Below are 15,642 nucleotides of genomic sequence, written 5' to 3'. Positions count from 1 at the left end.
ACTAGAAAAATTTACCATAAAATATGGAAAAAATATATCTGTTGGTGTGAATCTAAAGGATTCCCATGGAACAAGATAAAAATTCCTAAGATTCTATCCTTTCTACAAGAAGGTTTGGAGAAAGGATTATCTGCAAGTTCTCTGAAGGGACAGATCTCTGCTTTATCTGTTTTACTTCACAAAAGACTGGCAGCTGTGCCAGATGTTCAAGCATTTGTTCAGGCTCTGGTTAGGATCAAGCCTGTTTATAGACCTTTGACTCCTCCCTGGAGTCTAAATCTAGTTCTTTCAGTTCTTCAAGGGGTTCCGTTTGAACCCTTACATTCCGTAGATATTAAGTTATTATCTTGGAAAGTTTTGTTTTTGGTTGCAATTTCTTCTGCTAGAAGAGTTTCAGAGTTATCTGCTCTGCAGTGTTCTCCGCCCTATCTGGTGTTCGATGCAGATAAGGTGGTTTTGCGTACTAAGCCTGGTTTTCTTCCGAAAGTTGTTTCCAACAAAAATATTAACCAGGAGATAGTTGTACCTTCTTTGTGTCCGAATCCAGTTTCAAAGAAGGAACGTTTGTTACACAATTTGGACGTAGTCCGTGCTCTAAAATTCTATTTAGAGGCTACTAAAGATTTCAGACAAACATCTTGTTTGTTGTTTATTCTGGTAAAAGGAGAGGTCAAAAAGCGACTTCTACCTCTCTTTCCTTTTGGCTTAAAAGCATTATCCGATTGGCTTATGAGACTGCCGGACGGCAGCCTCCTGAAAGAATCACAGCTCACTCCACTAGGGCTGTGGCTTCCACATGGGCCTTCAAGAACGAGGCTTCTGTTGACCAGATATGTAAGGCAGCGACTTGGTCTTCACTGCACACTTTTGCCAAATTTTACAAATTTGATACTTTTGCTTCTTCGGAGGCTATTTTTGGGAGAAAGGTTTTGCAAGCCGTGGTGCCTTCCATTTAGGTGACCTGATTTGCTCCCTCCCTTCATCCGTGTCCTAAAGCTTTGGTATTGGTTCCCACAAGTAAGGATGACGCCGTGGACCGGACACACCAATGTTGGAGAAAACAGAATTTATGCTTACCTGATAAATTACTTTCTCCAACGGTGTGTCCGGTCCACGGCCCGCCCTGGTTTTTTAATCAGGTCTGATGAATTATTTTCTCTAACTACAGTCACCACGGTATCATATGGTTTCTCCTATATATATTTCCTCCTGTCCGTCGGTCGAATGACTGGGGTGGGCGGAGCCTAGGAGGGATCATGTGACCAGCTTTGCTGGGACTCTTTGCCATTTCCTGTTGGGGAAGAGAATATCCCACAAGTAAGGATGACGCCGTGGACCGGACACACCGTTGGAGAAAGTAATTTATCAGGTAAGCATAAATTCTGTTTTTGCAATTATTTTAACTATTTTAGCTATTAAATAGTTCTTAACTATTTAATAGCTATTGTACCTGGTTAAAATAAATACAAAGTTACCTGTAAAATAAATATAAATCCTAAAATAGCTATATTATAATTTATATTGTAGCTATATTAGGGTTTATTTTACAGGTAAGTATTTAGCTTTAAATAGGAATAATTTATTTAATAAGAGTTAATTTATTTCGTTAGATTTAAATTATATTTAACTTAGGGGGGTGTTAGTGTTAGGGTTAGACTTAGCTTTAGGGGTTAATCCATTTATTACGGTAGCGGCGAGATTCGGTCGGCAGATTAGGGGTTAATAATTGAAGTTAGGTGTCGGCAATGTTAGGGAGGACAGATTAGGGGTTAATACTATTTACTATAGGGTTATTGAGGCGGGAGGGAGGCGGATTAGGGGTTAATAACTTTATTATAGTAGCGGTGGAGATTAGGGGTTAATAAGTGTAGGCAGGTGGAGGCGACGTTGAGGGGGGCAGATTAGGGGTTAATAAATATAATATAGGGGTCGGCGGTGTTAGGGGCAGCAGTTTAGGGGTACATAAGGATAACGTAGGTGGCGGCGCTTTGCGGTCGGCAGATTAGGGGTTAATTATTGTAGGTAGCTGGCGGCGACGTTGTGGGGGGGCAGGTTAGGGGTTAATAAATATAATATAGGGGTCGGCGGTGTTAGGGGCAGCAGATTAGGGGTTCATAAGTATAACGTAGGTGGCGGTCGGCAGATTAGGGGTTAAAAAAATGTAATCGAGTGGCGGCGATGTGGGGGGACCTCGGTTTAGGGGTACATAGGTAGTTTATGGATGTTAGTGTACTTTAGAGCACAGTAGTTAAGAGCTTTATAAACCGGCGTTAGCCCAGAAAGCTCTTAACTACTGACTTTTTTTCTGCAGCTGGAGTTTTGTCGTCAGATTTCTAACGCTCACTTCAGCCACGACTCTAAATACCGGCGTTAGAAAGATCCCATTGAAAAGATAGGATACGCAAATGACATAAGGGGATCTGCGGTATGAAAAAGTCGCGGCTGGAAAGTGAGCGTTAGACCCTTTCCTGACTGACTCCAAATACCAGAGGGCGGTAAAAACCAGCGTTAGGAGCCTCTAACGCTGGTTTTCACGGCTACCGCCCAACTCTAAATCTAGGCCATAGTCTTTTGACTAAAATGTAATTTTAGTTTTAGTCGTATTTTAGTCATCAGAATCTCTTTAGTTTTAGTCGTATTTTAGTCATCAGAATCTCTTTAGTTTTAGTCGTATTTTAGTCATCAGAATCTCTTTAGTTTTATAGTCATTTTAGTCTAGATTTAGTCGACGGAATTAACACTGCATGGGAGGCTGTATAACAGAGTGAGTGACCATCTTTTCCTGCTAATCTCCCTGGCACAGACAACTAAAGCTAGAAAAGTATAAGGTTTCTGTTATTTCTCCTTTTTATTTTAAAAAACAGTTTGCTTGTGTATAATTCTGTTTGTTAACATCTTTGTATTAATAATGCACTGTGTTTAATTTTTTGCATAATTAATAATTCCTTTAAGTTGTGCCTCTGTCTAATATTTGAACCATGTTACTGAAAGAGACTAGTAGTTTTTTTACAGTGATTTTAGGTTATATTTTTGCTAAATTGTATTCTGGGATTTAATTTGTTAGTCTGGGTTTCCTTAAGATTTCCCATATAATAAATCTTAAGTGGTGGCAGCTTAGAGATAGTTTAGTGTGGGTGGCCTTTTAGGGGAGTTTGGGTATTTTTTCTAAGTCTAGGACAGACCACTGAACTAAGTCACAGGCTTGCCTGGAGTGGCTAGACTGTGACAGATTGGTTAAAGTGGAGAGGGTTTGTTAACCCTTTTTGTTCCAAACAAGTGACTGGTGCAGTGTTGGTTAACCATGGTTGTCACAAGGGGTCAATAGGTTATGAAGTTTATAGTGGGGGCTATTGGTGGTATAGGGGTTAAGTAATGAAGGGTTAGTTTGCGGAGGTGGATTATGTTGGTTTAGGGGTACATAACTATTGTTATTAGACTCGGTGCTATACACTTAAAAGGGATCCTTTACTTTACATCACCAGTGTCACTGCAAATGCTGCTTGGAATATTTAGTCAGTATCAACACCATTGTGATGTGTAGTAAACTGCCTCTCTGCTATGCTGCATTTAAAGCGTAATGTTGGTACTTTTGAATATTTTGCCGGCATTCTCGTCACTTTTGAATATATCGCCAGCTTGCAGCACTTTCAATCATCTGGGCCTCAGTGTGAGTGGGTAAGGACAGAGTGTGAGTGAGTGAGTAAGCACAGAGTGTGTCTGGTTAAGGGGTAAATGTGAGTGGGTAATGGATGAATGAGTGAGTGAGTAAGGACTGAGTGTGAGTGGGTATAGACTGTGTGTGGGTAAGGAGTGAGTGCATTTGGGTAAGTGGTAAGTATGAGTAAGCACTGAGTGAGTAAGGGGTGAGTGTGAATGGGCAAGAAGTGAGTGTAAGTAAAGTATGAGTGTGAGTGAGTAAAGACTGAGTATGAGTGAGTAAGGACTGAATGTGTGTAAGGACTGAGCATGAGTGGATAAGGACTGAGTGTGAGTAAGAGTTGAATGTTAGTGAGTAAAGACTGAGTGTAAATAAGGAATGAGTGTAAGTAAGTACACTTTAGTATATTTTAATTTAATTTACAAATACATGGTGTTTTTGAACTTCCGGCTGGAGGTGGGGCCTACAGGTAACTGCAGGTAGCTGCAGGTGTCTCTGGAAGCTCCGCGCCTCTACGTGAGGCCTAACCACCAGTCCATGCTGTTTCCCTTGGCCGGTTCCAGGCTTGGGTCTTAGGATTTCGATCCTGCATAGGAAGTCTGCATTCACAGCCTAATTGTGCATGGTGGCTGGTGCACGCCATTTCTCCAGGAGCTCTCAGGTGCTCTGTCAGCTAATGTTTGGACATTTACCTAAAGAACTTTGTTACCTCTTTGTTTGCCGTGGGTGAGCTCCAGTCCTGCCTTAATGAGGGCTACTTGAGTTCTGTTGCTAACCTGGCTGGAGCCGGATCACGCTCGCCCTGAGGTGCCTGGTTTCACCTATATCGGAGGAGCGGTTCTTTAGCCCACCTGGACGGGCTAGAATATAAGCAGTAGCACTTTTGTCCCCTGGATGTGACGGAGGTAATGCTGACCATATTGGAATTGGTCTACATATAGCTGAAAGTTCCTGCTTCAAGTCCATACGCGACTACACGGAAGATCCTTGGGTTGGCTAGCCTAGCCACAGCGAACATCGGCTCCACCGGGCCAGTGGATTGCCCAAACTGCAGAGTCATTTCCCCTTCGGGGCAAACAGCACATCATGTTCCTGCTTTAAAAGACCCCACGAAAGGTGGAAGCGTAAAGAGAGGCAGGAATGCTGCGGAGGCTCTGGATACTACATATGAGGTAATGTGACCTATTGCTCCAGTGTGATTGTAGAAAGTCAGCAGGCTGCAGAGAGCTTGGCGGCAGTCTCACAACTCGGCGCTCTGGGCCTCTGGGTACCTAGAAGGGGTGCCTTGAAAACGGTATATAGCGCCCAGGTACAGTAGATGAGAGCGGCTCTGAGGGTGGCCATGGTCAGCCGTTCGGCACTGTGCGCAGAGCACAAGTATTTCTGCGAGACAGTGTTTGAGTTGTTTGCTTAATTGGCTGTGTTGACAGTAGACTTGCAGATTCGGTGGATAAGTTTCACAGTCGCCTGTTCTGTCTATGTGATCGACAGTGCAAGAAATATAAACTATACTCATTGCAATATCTTGGTCTTCCATCAGACTGCCTCACTACAAATTGTTCCACACGCAGGTTTTTGGCATAATAGAAATTTAAATACTTTGACCTGACAATTCTGGGGGTAATATATACCTAAGAAGTCTATCATCAATAACATCTGTATGACTTATTCTAACTGTGTTATACCATGGTCATATATTGGTTATATTGACGCGTTCAGCATCACTGCTTTTTTTCAAATGTTGTATATTAGCAGTTGGGTTATATTAACAGTGACCCTGTTATATTATATATCACATTATTATCATTAGTAAGGACTGAGTGTGAGTAAGGACTGAGTGTGAGTCAGTAAAGACTGTGTACATTAGTAAGGACTGAGTGTGAGTAAGGACTGAGTGTGAGTCAGTAAAGACTGTGTACATTAGTAAGGACTGAGTGTGAGTCAGTAGGAACTGAGTGTGCATGAGTGAGTAAGGACTGAGTGTGAGTCAGTAGGGGCTTAGTGTGCATGAGAAAAGACAGAATGTAAGGGCTGAGTGTGAGTGGGTAAGGACAAGCTAAAGATGTAATGAATAAAACTTTGCTGTCAGATGCAGTTCCTCAGAGTTGTGGTCCTTTAACAGTCCCTCCCCTGCAGATGCTGCACATCCTGCGCTCCGTGGGCTGCTGTATTGTTGGGCAGTCAGCGGATCTTGTGCCAGCTGATAAGATCCTATATGAGATGCGAGATGTGACAGCCACAGTAGACAGTCTGCCCCTCATCACAGGTACTCTCATTACTGCTTGTAGTCTAAAGTCTGTTGTCTCATGCACTTTATTCTGTTAGTGCTGACTGTGCTGTCCATGCTGTCTCTTCACCTGTTGTATACTCTCTGTTGTCTCTTCACCTTCTGTATACTCTCTGTTGTCTCTTCACCTGTTGTATACTCTCTCAGCTGTCTCTTCACCTGCTGTATACTCTCCCAGCCTTCGTTTCACCTGCTGTATATTCTCTCAGCTGTGACTTCACCTGCTGTATACAGTCTCAGCTGTCTCTTCACCTGCTGTATACCCGCTCAGCTGTCTCTTTACCTGCTGTATACAGTCTCAGCTGTCTCTTCACCTGCTGTAAAATCTCTCAGCTGTCTCTTCACCTGCTATATACAGTCTCAACTGTCTCTTCACCTGCTGTATACAGTTTCAGCTGTCACTTCACCTGCTGTAAAATCTCTCAGCTGTCTCTTCACCGGCTATATACAGTCTCAACTGTCTCTTCACCTGCTGTATACAGTTTCAGCTGTCACTTCACCTGCTGTATACTCTCTCAGCTGTTTCTTCGCCTGCTGTATACAGTTCCAGCTGTCTCTTCACCTGCTGTATACTCTCTCAGCTGTCTCTTCACCTGCTGTATACTTTCTCAGCTTTCTCTTCACCTGCTGAATACTCTCTCAGCTGTCTCTTCACCTGCTGTGTACAGTCTCAGCTGTCTCTTCACCTGCTGTATACTCTTTCAGCTGTCTCTTTACCTACTGTATACTCTCTCAGCTTTCTCTTCACCTGCTGTATACTCTCTCAGCTTTCTCTTCACCTGCATTTCACAGTCTCGGCTATCTCTTCACTAGGGCTCACTCTCATCTCTATCTGTTACAGGGCTAACTCTGTCATGTCTATCTGTTACAGGGCTAACTCTGTCATGTCTATCTGTTACAGGGCTAACTCTGTCATGTCTATCTGTTACAGGGCTAACTCTGTCATCTCTAGCTGTTACAGGGCTAACTCTGTCATCTCTACCTGTTACAGGGCTAACTCTGTCATCTCTATCTGTTACAGGGCTAACTCTGTCATGTCTATCTGTTACAGGGCTGACTCTGTCATGTCTATCTGTTACAGGGCTGACTCTGTCATGTCTATCTGTTACAGGGCTAACTCTGTCATCTCTAGCTGTTACAGGGCTAACTCTGTCATCTCTACCTGTTACAGGGCTAACTCTGTCATGTCTACCTGTTACAGGGCTAACTCTGTCATGTCTATCTGTTACAGGGCTAACTCTGTCATCTCTAGCTGTTACAGGGCTAACTCTGTCATCTCTACCTGTTACAGGGCTAACTCTGTCATCTCTATCTGTTACAGGGCTAACTCTGTCATGTCTATCTGTTACAGGGCTGACTCTGTCATGTCTATCTGTTACAGGGCTGACTCTGCCATCTCTATCTGTTACTGGGCTGACTCTGTCATCTCTATCTGTTACAGCGCTGACTCTGTCATCTCTATCTGTTACAGGGCTGACTCTGTCATCTCTATCTGTTACAGGGCTGACTCTGCCATCTCTATCTGTTACAGGGCTGACTCTGTCATCTCTATCTGTTACAGGGCTGACTCTGCCATCTCTATCTGTTACATGGCTGACTCTGCCATCTCTATCTGTTACAGGGCTGACTCTCTCATGTCTATCTGTTACAGGGCTGACTCTGTCATCTCTATCTGTTACAGGGCTGACTCTGTCATCTCTATCTGTTACAGGGCTGACTCTGCCATCTCTATCTGTTACAGGGCTGACTCTGTCATCTCTATCTGTTACAGGGCTGACTCTGCCATCTCTAGCTGTTACAGGGCTGACTCTGTCATGTCTATCTGTTACAGGACTGACTCTGCCATCTCTATCTGTTACAGGGCTGACTCTGTCATCTCTATCTGTTACAGGGCTAACTCTGTCATCTCTAGCTGTTACAGGGCTGACTCTGCCATCTCTAGCTGTTACAGGGCTGACTCTGTCATCTCTATCTGTTACAGGGCTGACTCTGTCATCTCTATCTGTTACAGGGCTGACTCTGTCATGTCTATCTGTTACAGGGCTGACTCTCTCATGTCTATCTGTTACAGGGCTCACTCTCATCTCTATCTGTTACAGGGCTGACTCTGTCATGTCTATCTGTTACAGGGCTGACTCTGCCATCTCTATCTGTTACAGGGCTGACTCTGTCATCTCTGTCATCTCTATCTGTTACAGGGCTGACTCTTCACCTGCTGTATACTCTCTCAGCTGTCTCTTCACCTGCTGTATACTTTCTCAGCTTTCTCTTCACCTGCTGAATACTCTCTCAGCTGTCTCTTCACCTGCTGTGTACAGTCTCAGCTGTCTCTTCACCTGCTGTATACTCTTTCAGCTGTCTCTTTACCTACTGTATACTCTCTCAGCTTTCTCTTCACCTGCTGTATACTCTCTCAGCTTTCTCTTCACCTGCATTTCACAGTCTCGGCTATCTCTTCACTAGGGCTCACTCTCATCTCTACCTGTTACAGGGCTAACTCTGTCATGTCTATCTGTTACAGGGCTAACTCTGTCATGTCTATCTGTTACAGGGCTAACTCTGTCATCTCTAGCTGTTACAGGGCTGACTCTGTCATCTCTATCTGTTACAGGGCTGACTCTGTCATCTCTATCTGTTACAGGGCTGACTCTGTCATCTCTATCTGTTACAGGGCTGACTCTGCCATCTCTATCTGTTACAGGGCTGACTCTGTCATCTCTATCTGTTACAGGGCTGACTCTTCCATCTCTAGCTGTTACAGGGCTGACTCTGTCATGTCTATCTGTTACAGGACTGACTCTGCCATCTCTAGCTGTTACAGGGCTGACTCTGTCATCTCTATCTGTTACAGGGCTGACTCTGTCATCTCTATCTGTTACAGGGCTGACTCTGTCATGTCTATCTGTTACAAGACTGACTCTCTCATGTCTATCTGTTACAGGGCTGACTCTCTCATGTCTATCTGTTACAGGGCTCACTCTCATCTCTATCTGTTACAGGGCTGACTCTGTCATGTCTATCTGTTACAGGGCTGACTCTGCCATCTCTATCTGTTACAGGGCTGACTCTGTCATCTCTGTCATCTCTATCTGTTACAGGGCTGACTCTGTCATATCTATCTGTTACAAGATTGACTCTCTCATGTCTATCTGTTACAGGGCTGACTCTGTCATGTCTATCTGTTACAGGGCTGACTCTGCCATCTCTATCTGTTACAGGGCTGACTCTGCCATCTCTATCTGTTACAGGGCTGACTCTGCCATCTCTATCTGTTACAGGGCTGACTCTGTCATCTCTATCTGTTACAGGGCTGACTCTTTCATGTCTATCTGTTACAGGACTGACTCTCTCATGTCTATCTGTTACAGGGCTGACTCTTTCATGTCTATCTGTTACAGGGCTGACTCTCTCATCTCTATCTGTTACAGGGCTGACTCTCTCATGTCTATCTGTTACAGGGCTGACTCTGTCATGTCTATCTGTTACAGGGCTGACTCTGCCATCTCTATCTGTTACAGGGCTAACTCTGTCATCTCTATCTGTTACATGGCTGACTCTGCCATCTCTATCTGTTACAGGACTGACTCTGCCATCTCTATCTGTTACAGGGCTGACTCTGCCATCTCTAGCTGTTACAGGGCTGACTCTGCCATCTCTAGCTGTTACAGGGCTGACTCTGCCATCTCTAGCTGTTACAGGGCTGACTCTGCCATCTCTAGCTGTTACAGGGCTGACTCTGCCATCTCTATCTGTTACAGGGCTGACTCTGTCATCTCTATCTGTTACAGGGCTGACTCTCTCATGTCTATCTGTTACAGGGCTGACTCTGTCATGTCTATCTGTTACAGGGCTGACTCTGTCATGTCTATCTGTTACAGGGCTGACTCTGTCATGTCTATCTGTTACAGGGCTGACTCTGTCATGTCTATCTGTTACAGGGCTGACTCTGTCATCTCTATCAGTTACAGGGCTGACTCTGTCATGTCTATCTGTTACAGGGCTGACTCTGCCATCTCTATCTGTTACAGGGCTGACTCTGCCATCTCTATCTGTTACAGGGCTGACTCTGCCATCTCTATCTGTTACAGGGCTGACTCTGTCCCCTCTATCTTTTACAGGGCTGACTCTGTCATGTTTGTCTGTCACAGGGCTGGCTCTGTCATGTTTATCTGTTACAGGGCTGACTCTGTCAAGTGTATCTGTTACAGGGCTGACTCTGTCAAGTGTATCTGTTACAGGGCTAACCCTGTCATGTCTATCTGTTACAGGGCTGGCTCTGTCATGTTTATCTGTTACAGGGCTGACTCTGTCAAGTGTATCTGTTACAGGGCAGACTCTGTCATGTCTATCTGTTATAGGGCAGACTCTGTCATGTCTATCTGTTACAGGGCTGACTCTGTCATGTCTATCGGTTACAGGGCTGACCCTGTCATGCCTATCGGTTACAGGGCTGACTCTGTCATGTCTATCTTTTACAGGGCTGACTCTGTCATGTTTGTCTGTCACAGGGCTGATTCTGACATCTCTATCTGTTACAGGGCTGACTCTGTCATGTCTATCTGTTACAGGGCAGACTCTGCCATCTCTAGCTGTTGCAGGGCTTACTCTATCATGTCTATCTGTTACAGGGCTGACTCTGCCATCTCTAGCAGTTACAGGGCTGACTCTGTCATGTCTATCTGTTACAGGGCAGACTCTGCCATGTCTATCTGTTACAGGGCTGACTCTGTCATGTCTATCTGTTACAGGGCTGACTCTGTCATGTCTATCTGTTACAGGGCTGGCTCTGTCATGTCTATCTGTTACAGGGCTGACTCTGCCATGTCTATCTGTTACAGGGCTGGCTCTGTCATGTCTATCTGTTACAGGGCTGACTCTGTCATGTCTATCTGTTACAGGGCTGACTCTGTCATGTCTATCTGTTACAGGGCTGACTCTGTCAGGTCTGTGTTACAGGGCTGACTCTGTCAGGTCTGTGTTACAGGGCTGACTCTGTCAGGTCTGTGTTACAGGGCTGACTCTGTCATGTCTGTGTTACAGGGCTGACTGTCATGTCTGTGTTACAGGGCTGACTCTGTCATGTCTATCTGTTACAGGGCTGACTCTGTCAGGTCTGTGTTACAGGGCTGACTCTGTCAGGTCTGTGTTACAGGGCTGACTCTGTCATGTCTATCTGTTACAGGGCTGACTCTGTCATGTCTATCTGTTACAGGGCTGACTCTGTCATGTCTATCTTTTACAGGGCTGACTCTGTCATGTTTGTCTGTCACAGTGCTGATTCTGACATCTCTATCTGTTACAGGGCTGACTCTGTCATGTCTATCTGTTACAGGGCTGACTCTGTCATGTCTATCTGTTACAGGGCTGACTCTGCCATCTCTATCTGTTACAGGGCTGACTCTGCCATCTCTATCTGTTACAGGGCTGACTCTGCCATCTCTATCTGTTACAGGGCTGACTCTGCCATCTCTAGCTGTTACAGGGCTGACTCTGTCATCTCTATCTGTTACAGGGCTGACTCTGTCATGTCTATCTGTTACAGGGCTGACTCTGTCCTGTCTATCTGTTACAGGGCTGACTCTGCCATAACTAGCTGTTACAGGGCTGACTCTGTCATGTCTATCTGTTACAGGGCTGACTCTGTCATGTCTATCTGTTACAGGGCTGACTCTGTCAGGTCTGTGTTACAGGGCTGACTCTGTCAGGTCTGTGTTACAGGGCTGACTCTGTCAGGTCTGTGTTACAGGGCTGACTCTGTCATGTCTATCTGTTACAGGGCTGACTCTGCCATAACTAGCTGTTACAGGGCTGACTCTGTCATGTCTATCTGTTACAGGGCTGACTCTGTCATGTCTATCTGTTACAGGGCTGACTCTGTCAGGTCTGTGTTACAGGGCTGACTCTGTCAGGTCTGTGTTACAGGGCTGACTCTGTCAGGTCTGTGTTACAGGGCTGACTCTGTCATGTCTATCTGTTACAGGGCTGACTCTGTCAGGTCTGTGTTACAGGGCTGACTCTGTCAGGTCTGTGTTACAGGGCTGACTCTGTCATGTCTATCTGTTACAGGGCTGACTCTTTCATGTCTATCTGTTACAGGGCTGACTCTATCATGTCTATCTGTTACAGGGCTGACTCTGCCATCTCTATCTGTTACATGGCTGACTCTGCCATCTCTATCTGTTACAGGGCTGACTCTGCCATCTCTATTTGTTACAGGGCTGACTCTGCCATCTCTGTCACATGTATGATTCTGTGGTCTCTTTTTGATGAATAGCTGACTTTGCTCTCTCTGTCACCTTACATGCTCTTCTGGACATTTCAGCTTCATCCTTATAATTTAGTGATGTAATTGTTAACCCTTCACATTGTCTTATAAGTTATTGTTGCCTGTAATTTCTGCAGCCTCAGTGATCAGTAAGAAAGCAGCTGAGAATCTTTCCTCTCTGGTACTCGATGTAAAGTTTGGTGAGGCTGCAATTTGTCAGACTCTGGAGGAAGCAAGACAGTTGGCCAACAGCCTTGTGAGTGTGTCTCTTTGTTGCTACCTCTGATGACCATAGAAGAATGACCCTGTCATAGCAAGAACGAGCGGCTCCTGTGGTGGCCTCTGTCTATAGAAACATAGAATTTGACAGTAGATAAGAACCAAAAAGGCCCATCAAGTCTACCCATATTACATGTTACAGATTCCTTAGAATAGCCTTATGCATGTCCCAGGCATTTTTTAATTCCTTTACAGTACATGTGTTTACCACCTCAAATGGAAGTTTATTCCATGAATCCACCACCCTTTCTGCAAAAAAAATGCTTCCTCAAATTTCTCCTGCATCTGCTACCCTCTAACTTTATATTGTGACCCCCTATGGTTCATTATATAGATCTACTCACATTATTGCAGGGGACACAGCTCTCTTGAGTTTGCTTCATTGTACTTAGTTTGGAACTTCTGTCTTCTCTAGTTACTTTGACCTTATTTGACATGTATTATTTTGTTTGTGTTCTGTGTCCACAGGCCACAAGATGAATCTTCCAAATCTTTTGAGCTTAAAGATTGTATTTCATCTAAATAGTTTGGTGTTTTTGTTTCCCCAGGTCAGTGTGGGGGTCTCTCTTGGTATTCCCACAGCTGCACTGCTTACTCATATGGATTTTCCCATTGGACGACGTGTGGGAAACTTGCTGGAGGTGATTGAGTCTCTGGAGTGTCTGGAGGGGGCAGGACCAGATGATCTGCGAGATCTGGTGACACGTACAGGTTTGACCAATCACTGCTTTGCAAACTACAAGCTCTGAACAACCACTGCTTAGCTCACTATGGTCTGACAAATCAACACTCAACACATCTCACCATAGAATCAGACAATGAACACATCTCCTCATGTTTATTTACCCTGCGGGTGAGTGGGATCTATGGCTCACGTAAGTGATGTGGTACCCATGGGTCTGTGTAATTCTTACATTGTTAAACAAGAGTTTGGGTTAATAAACCACAGGATGAGTTACCCAATTTGTCTTCCTCTCTTTTAAGATCATAACCAGCTATGTGTGGTCACCATGTGTGCAGACTACAGATGACCAAACTATGGCAATGGAAGAACATTTTCACAATGACTTTCATCTTGTTGTATTTGGCCATAAAATGGCTGAAATTTATGTCTCACTCTCGTAGATGTAAAGGGCTAAAATGTGAAAACACCTTAAAGCGTTTTTCTTTCTTTTAAGCTGGGGTCTGATATCCCTTTATGTTTTATTGAAGGAGAAAGGAGCTCTAAAAGTGTCCTCTCCCCTCCTCAAACACAATATGGATGTATACTTGGGGCAGGTGATCAACACTACCATGGGCTGTGTGATGCCTGAAAGAAAAGAACTTCCTCTTTCAATGAGGGGTCTCATACCTCTCTAATTAAATCAGATCGGGAGATTGTAATGCTTGTGGGATACTCCCCTATCAGACTGAACTCGGCCAGTAGTCTTATTATCCCGGCGTCGAGCCGGAATGATAGGGAATATCCCAGAGTAGGTTTGCAAGATGAGATAAATGGCACTCACTGCAGGCAGGACAGTCCTTGGCGGCAACAGGCAGGAAACCAGAGACAAACCACTAGGGTGGTCAGGCAGGGTTGGCAACAGTAAGGCAGTCCAGGGGTAAACCACTAGGATGGTCAGGAAGGGTTCAGCAACAGTATGGTAGTCCAGGGGTAAACCACTAAGATGGTCAGGCAGGCAGTGTTCAGCAACAGTAAGGTAGTCCCGGGTAAACCACTAGGATGGTCAGGCAGGCAGGGTTTGGCAACAGAGAGGCAATCCAGGGCAGATAGGGTTAACAGGCAGAGTGGTCAGACAAGCAGAGTTCAGCAGCAGTATCAATCCAGCAGTTAAGGGTTAGAAGCAGAGTGGTCAGACAAGCAGAGTTCAGCAGCAGTATCAATCCAGCAGTTAAGGGTTAGAGGCAGAGTGGTTAGACAAGCAGAGTTCAGCAGCAGTATCAATCCAGCAGTTAAGGGTTAGAAGCAGAGTGGTCAGACAAGCAGAGTTCAGCAGCAGTATCAATCCAGCAGTTAAGGGTTAGAAGCAGAGTGGTTAGACAAGCAAAGTTCAGCAGCAGTATCAATCCAGCAGTTAAGGGTTAGAAGCAGAGTGGTCAGACAAGCAGAGTTCAGCAGCAGTATCAATCCAGCAGTTAAGGGTTAGAAGCAGAGTGGTCAGACAAGCAGAGTTCAGCAGCAGTATCAATCCAGCAGTTAAGGGTTAGAGGCAGAGTGGTTAGACAAGCAGAGTTCAGCAGCAGTATCAATCCAGCAGTTAAGGGTTAGAGGCAGAGTGGTCAGACAAGCAGAGTTCAGCAGCAGTATCAATCCAGCAGTTAAGGGTTAGAGGCAGAGTGGTCAGACAAGCAGAGTTCAGCAGCAGTATCAATCCAGCAGTTAAGGGTTTGAGGCAGAGTGGTCAGACAGGCAGAGTTCAGCAGCAGTATCAATCCAGCAGTTAAGGGTTAGAGGCAGATTGGTTAGACAAGCAGAGTTCAGCAGCAGTATCAATCCAGCAGTTAAGGGTTAGAGGCAGAGTGGTCAGACAAGCAGAGTTCAGCAGCAGTATCAATCCAGCAGTTAAGGGTTAGAAGCAGAGTGGTCAGACAAGCAGAGTGCAGCAGCAGTATCAATCCAGCAGTTAAGGGTTAGAGGCAGATTGGTTAGACAAGCAGAGTTCAGCAGCAGTATCAATCCAGCAGTTAAGGGTTAGAAGCAGAGTGGTCAGACAAGCAGAGTTCAGCAGCAGTATCAATCCAGCAGTTAAGGGTTAGAGGCAGAGTGGTCAGACAAGCAGAGTTCAGCAGCAGTATCAATCCAGCAGTTAAGGGTTAGAGGCAGATTGGTTAGACAAGCAGAGTTCAGCAGCAGTATCAATCCAGCAGTTAAGGGTTAGAGGCAGAGTAGATAGACAAGCAGAGTTCAGCAGCAGTATCAATCCAGCAGTTAAGGGTTTGAGGCAGAGTGGTCAGACAAGCATAGTTCAGCAGCAGTATCAATCCAGCAGTTAAGGGTTAAAGAGGCAGAGTGGTCGGACAAGCAGAGTTCAGCAGCAGTATCAATCCAGCAGTTAAGGGTTAGAGGCAGAGTGGTCGGACAAGCAGAGTTCAGCAGCAGTATCAATCCAGCAGTTAAGGGTTAGAGGCAGAGTGGTCGGACAAGCAGAGTTC

The 15,642-nt window shown here is 45.1% G+C and overlaps 1 protein-coding gene across 1 annotated transcript in view; it reads left to right on the top strand.

Annotated features, from left to right (window-relative positions):
- The window catches only part of TYMP (thymidine phosphorylase), a 470,962-nt gene that overhangs the window by 400,246 nt on the left and 55,074 nt on the right, over positions 1–15,642 (top strand). The window contains exons 6-8 of the mRNA XM_053716294.1: positions 5,795–5,924; positions 12,348–12,466; positions 13,038–13,200. Coding sequence (XP_053572269.1) covers positions 5,795–5,924; positions 12,348–12,466; positions 13,038–13,200 — 412 coding nt within the window. The remainder of the gene's footprint in view (positions 1–5,794; positions 5,925–12,347; positions 12,467–13,037; positions 13,201–15,642) is intronic.

The sequence above is a fragment of the Bombina bombina genome, chromosome 6 (assembly GCF_027579735.1).
Source record: "Bombina bombina isolate aBomBom1 chromosome 6, aBomBom1.pri, whole genome shotgun sequence".
Lineage (NCBI taxonomy): Eukaryota > Metazoa > Chordata > Amphibia > Anura > Bombinatoridae > Bombina > Bombina bombina.
The sequence above is the reverse complement of the archived record's forward strand: the minus strand, read 5'-3'. Positions and strand labels throughout refer to the sequence as shown.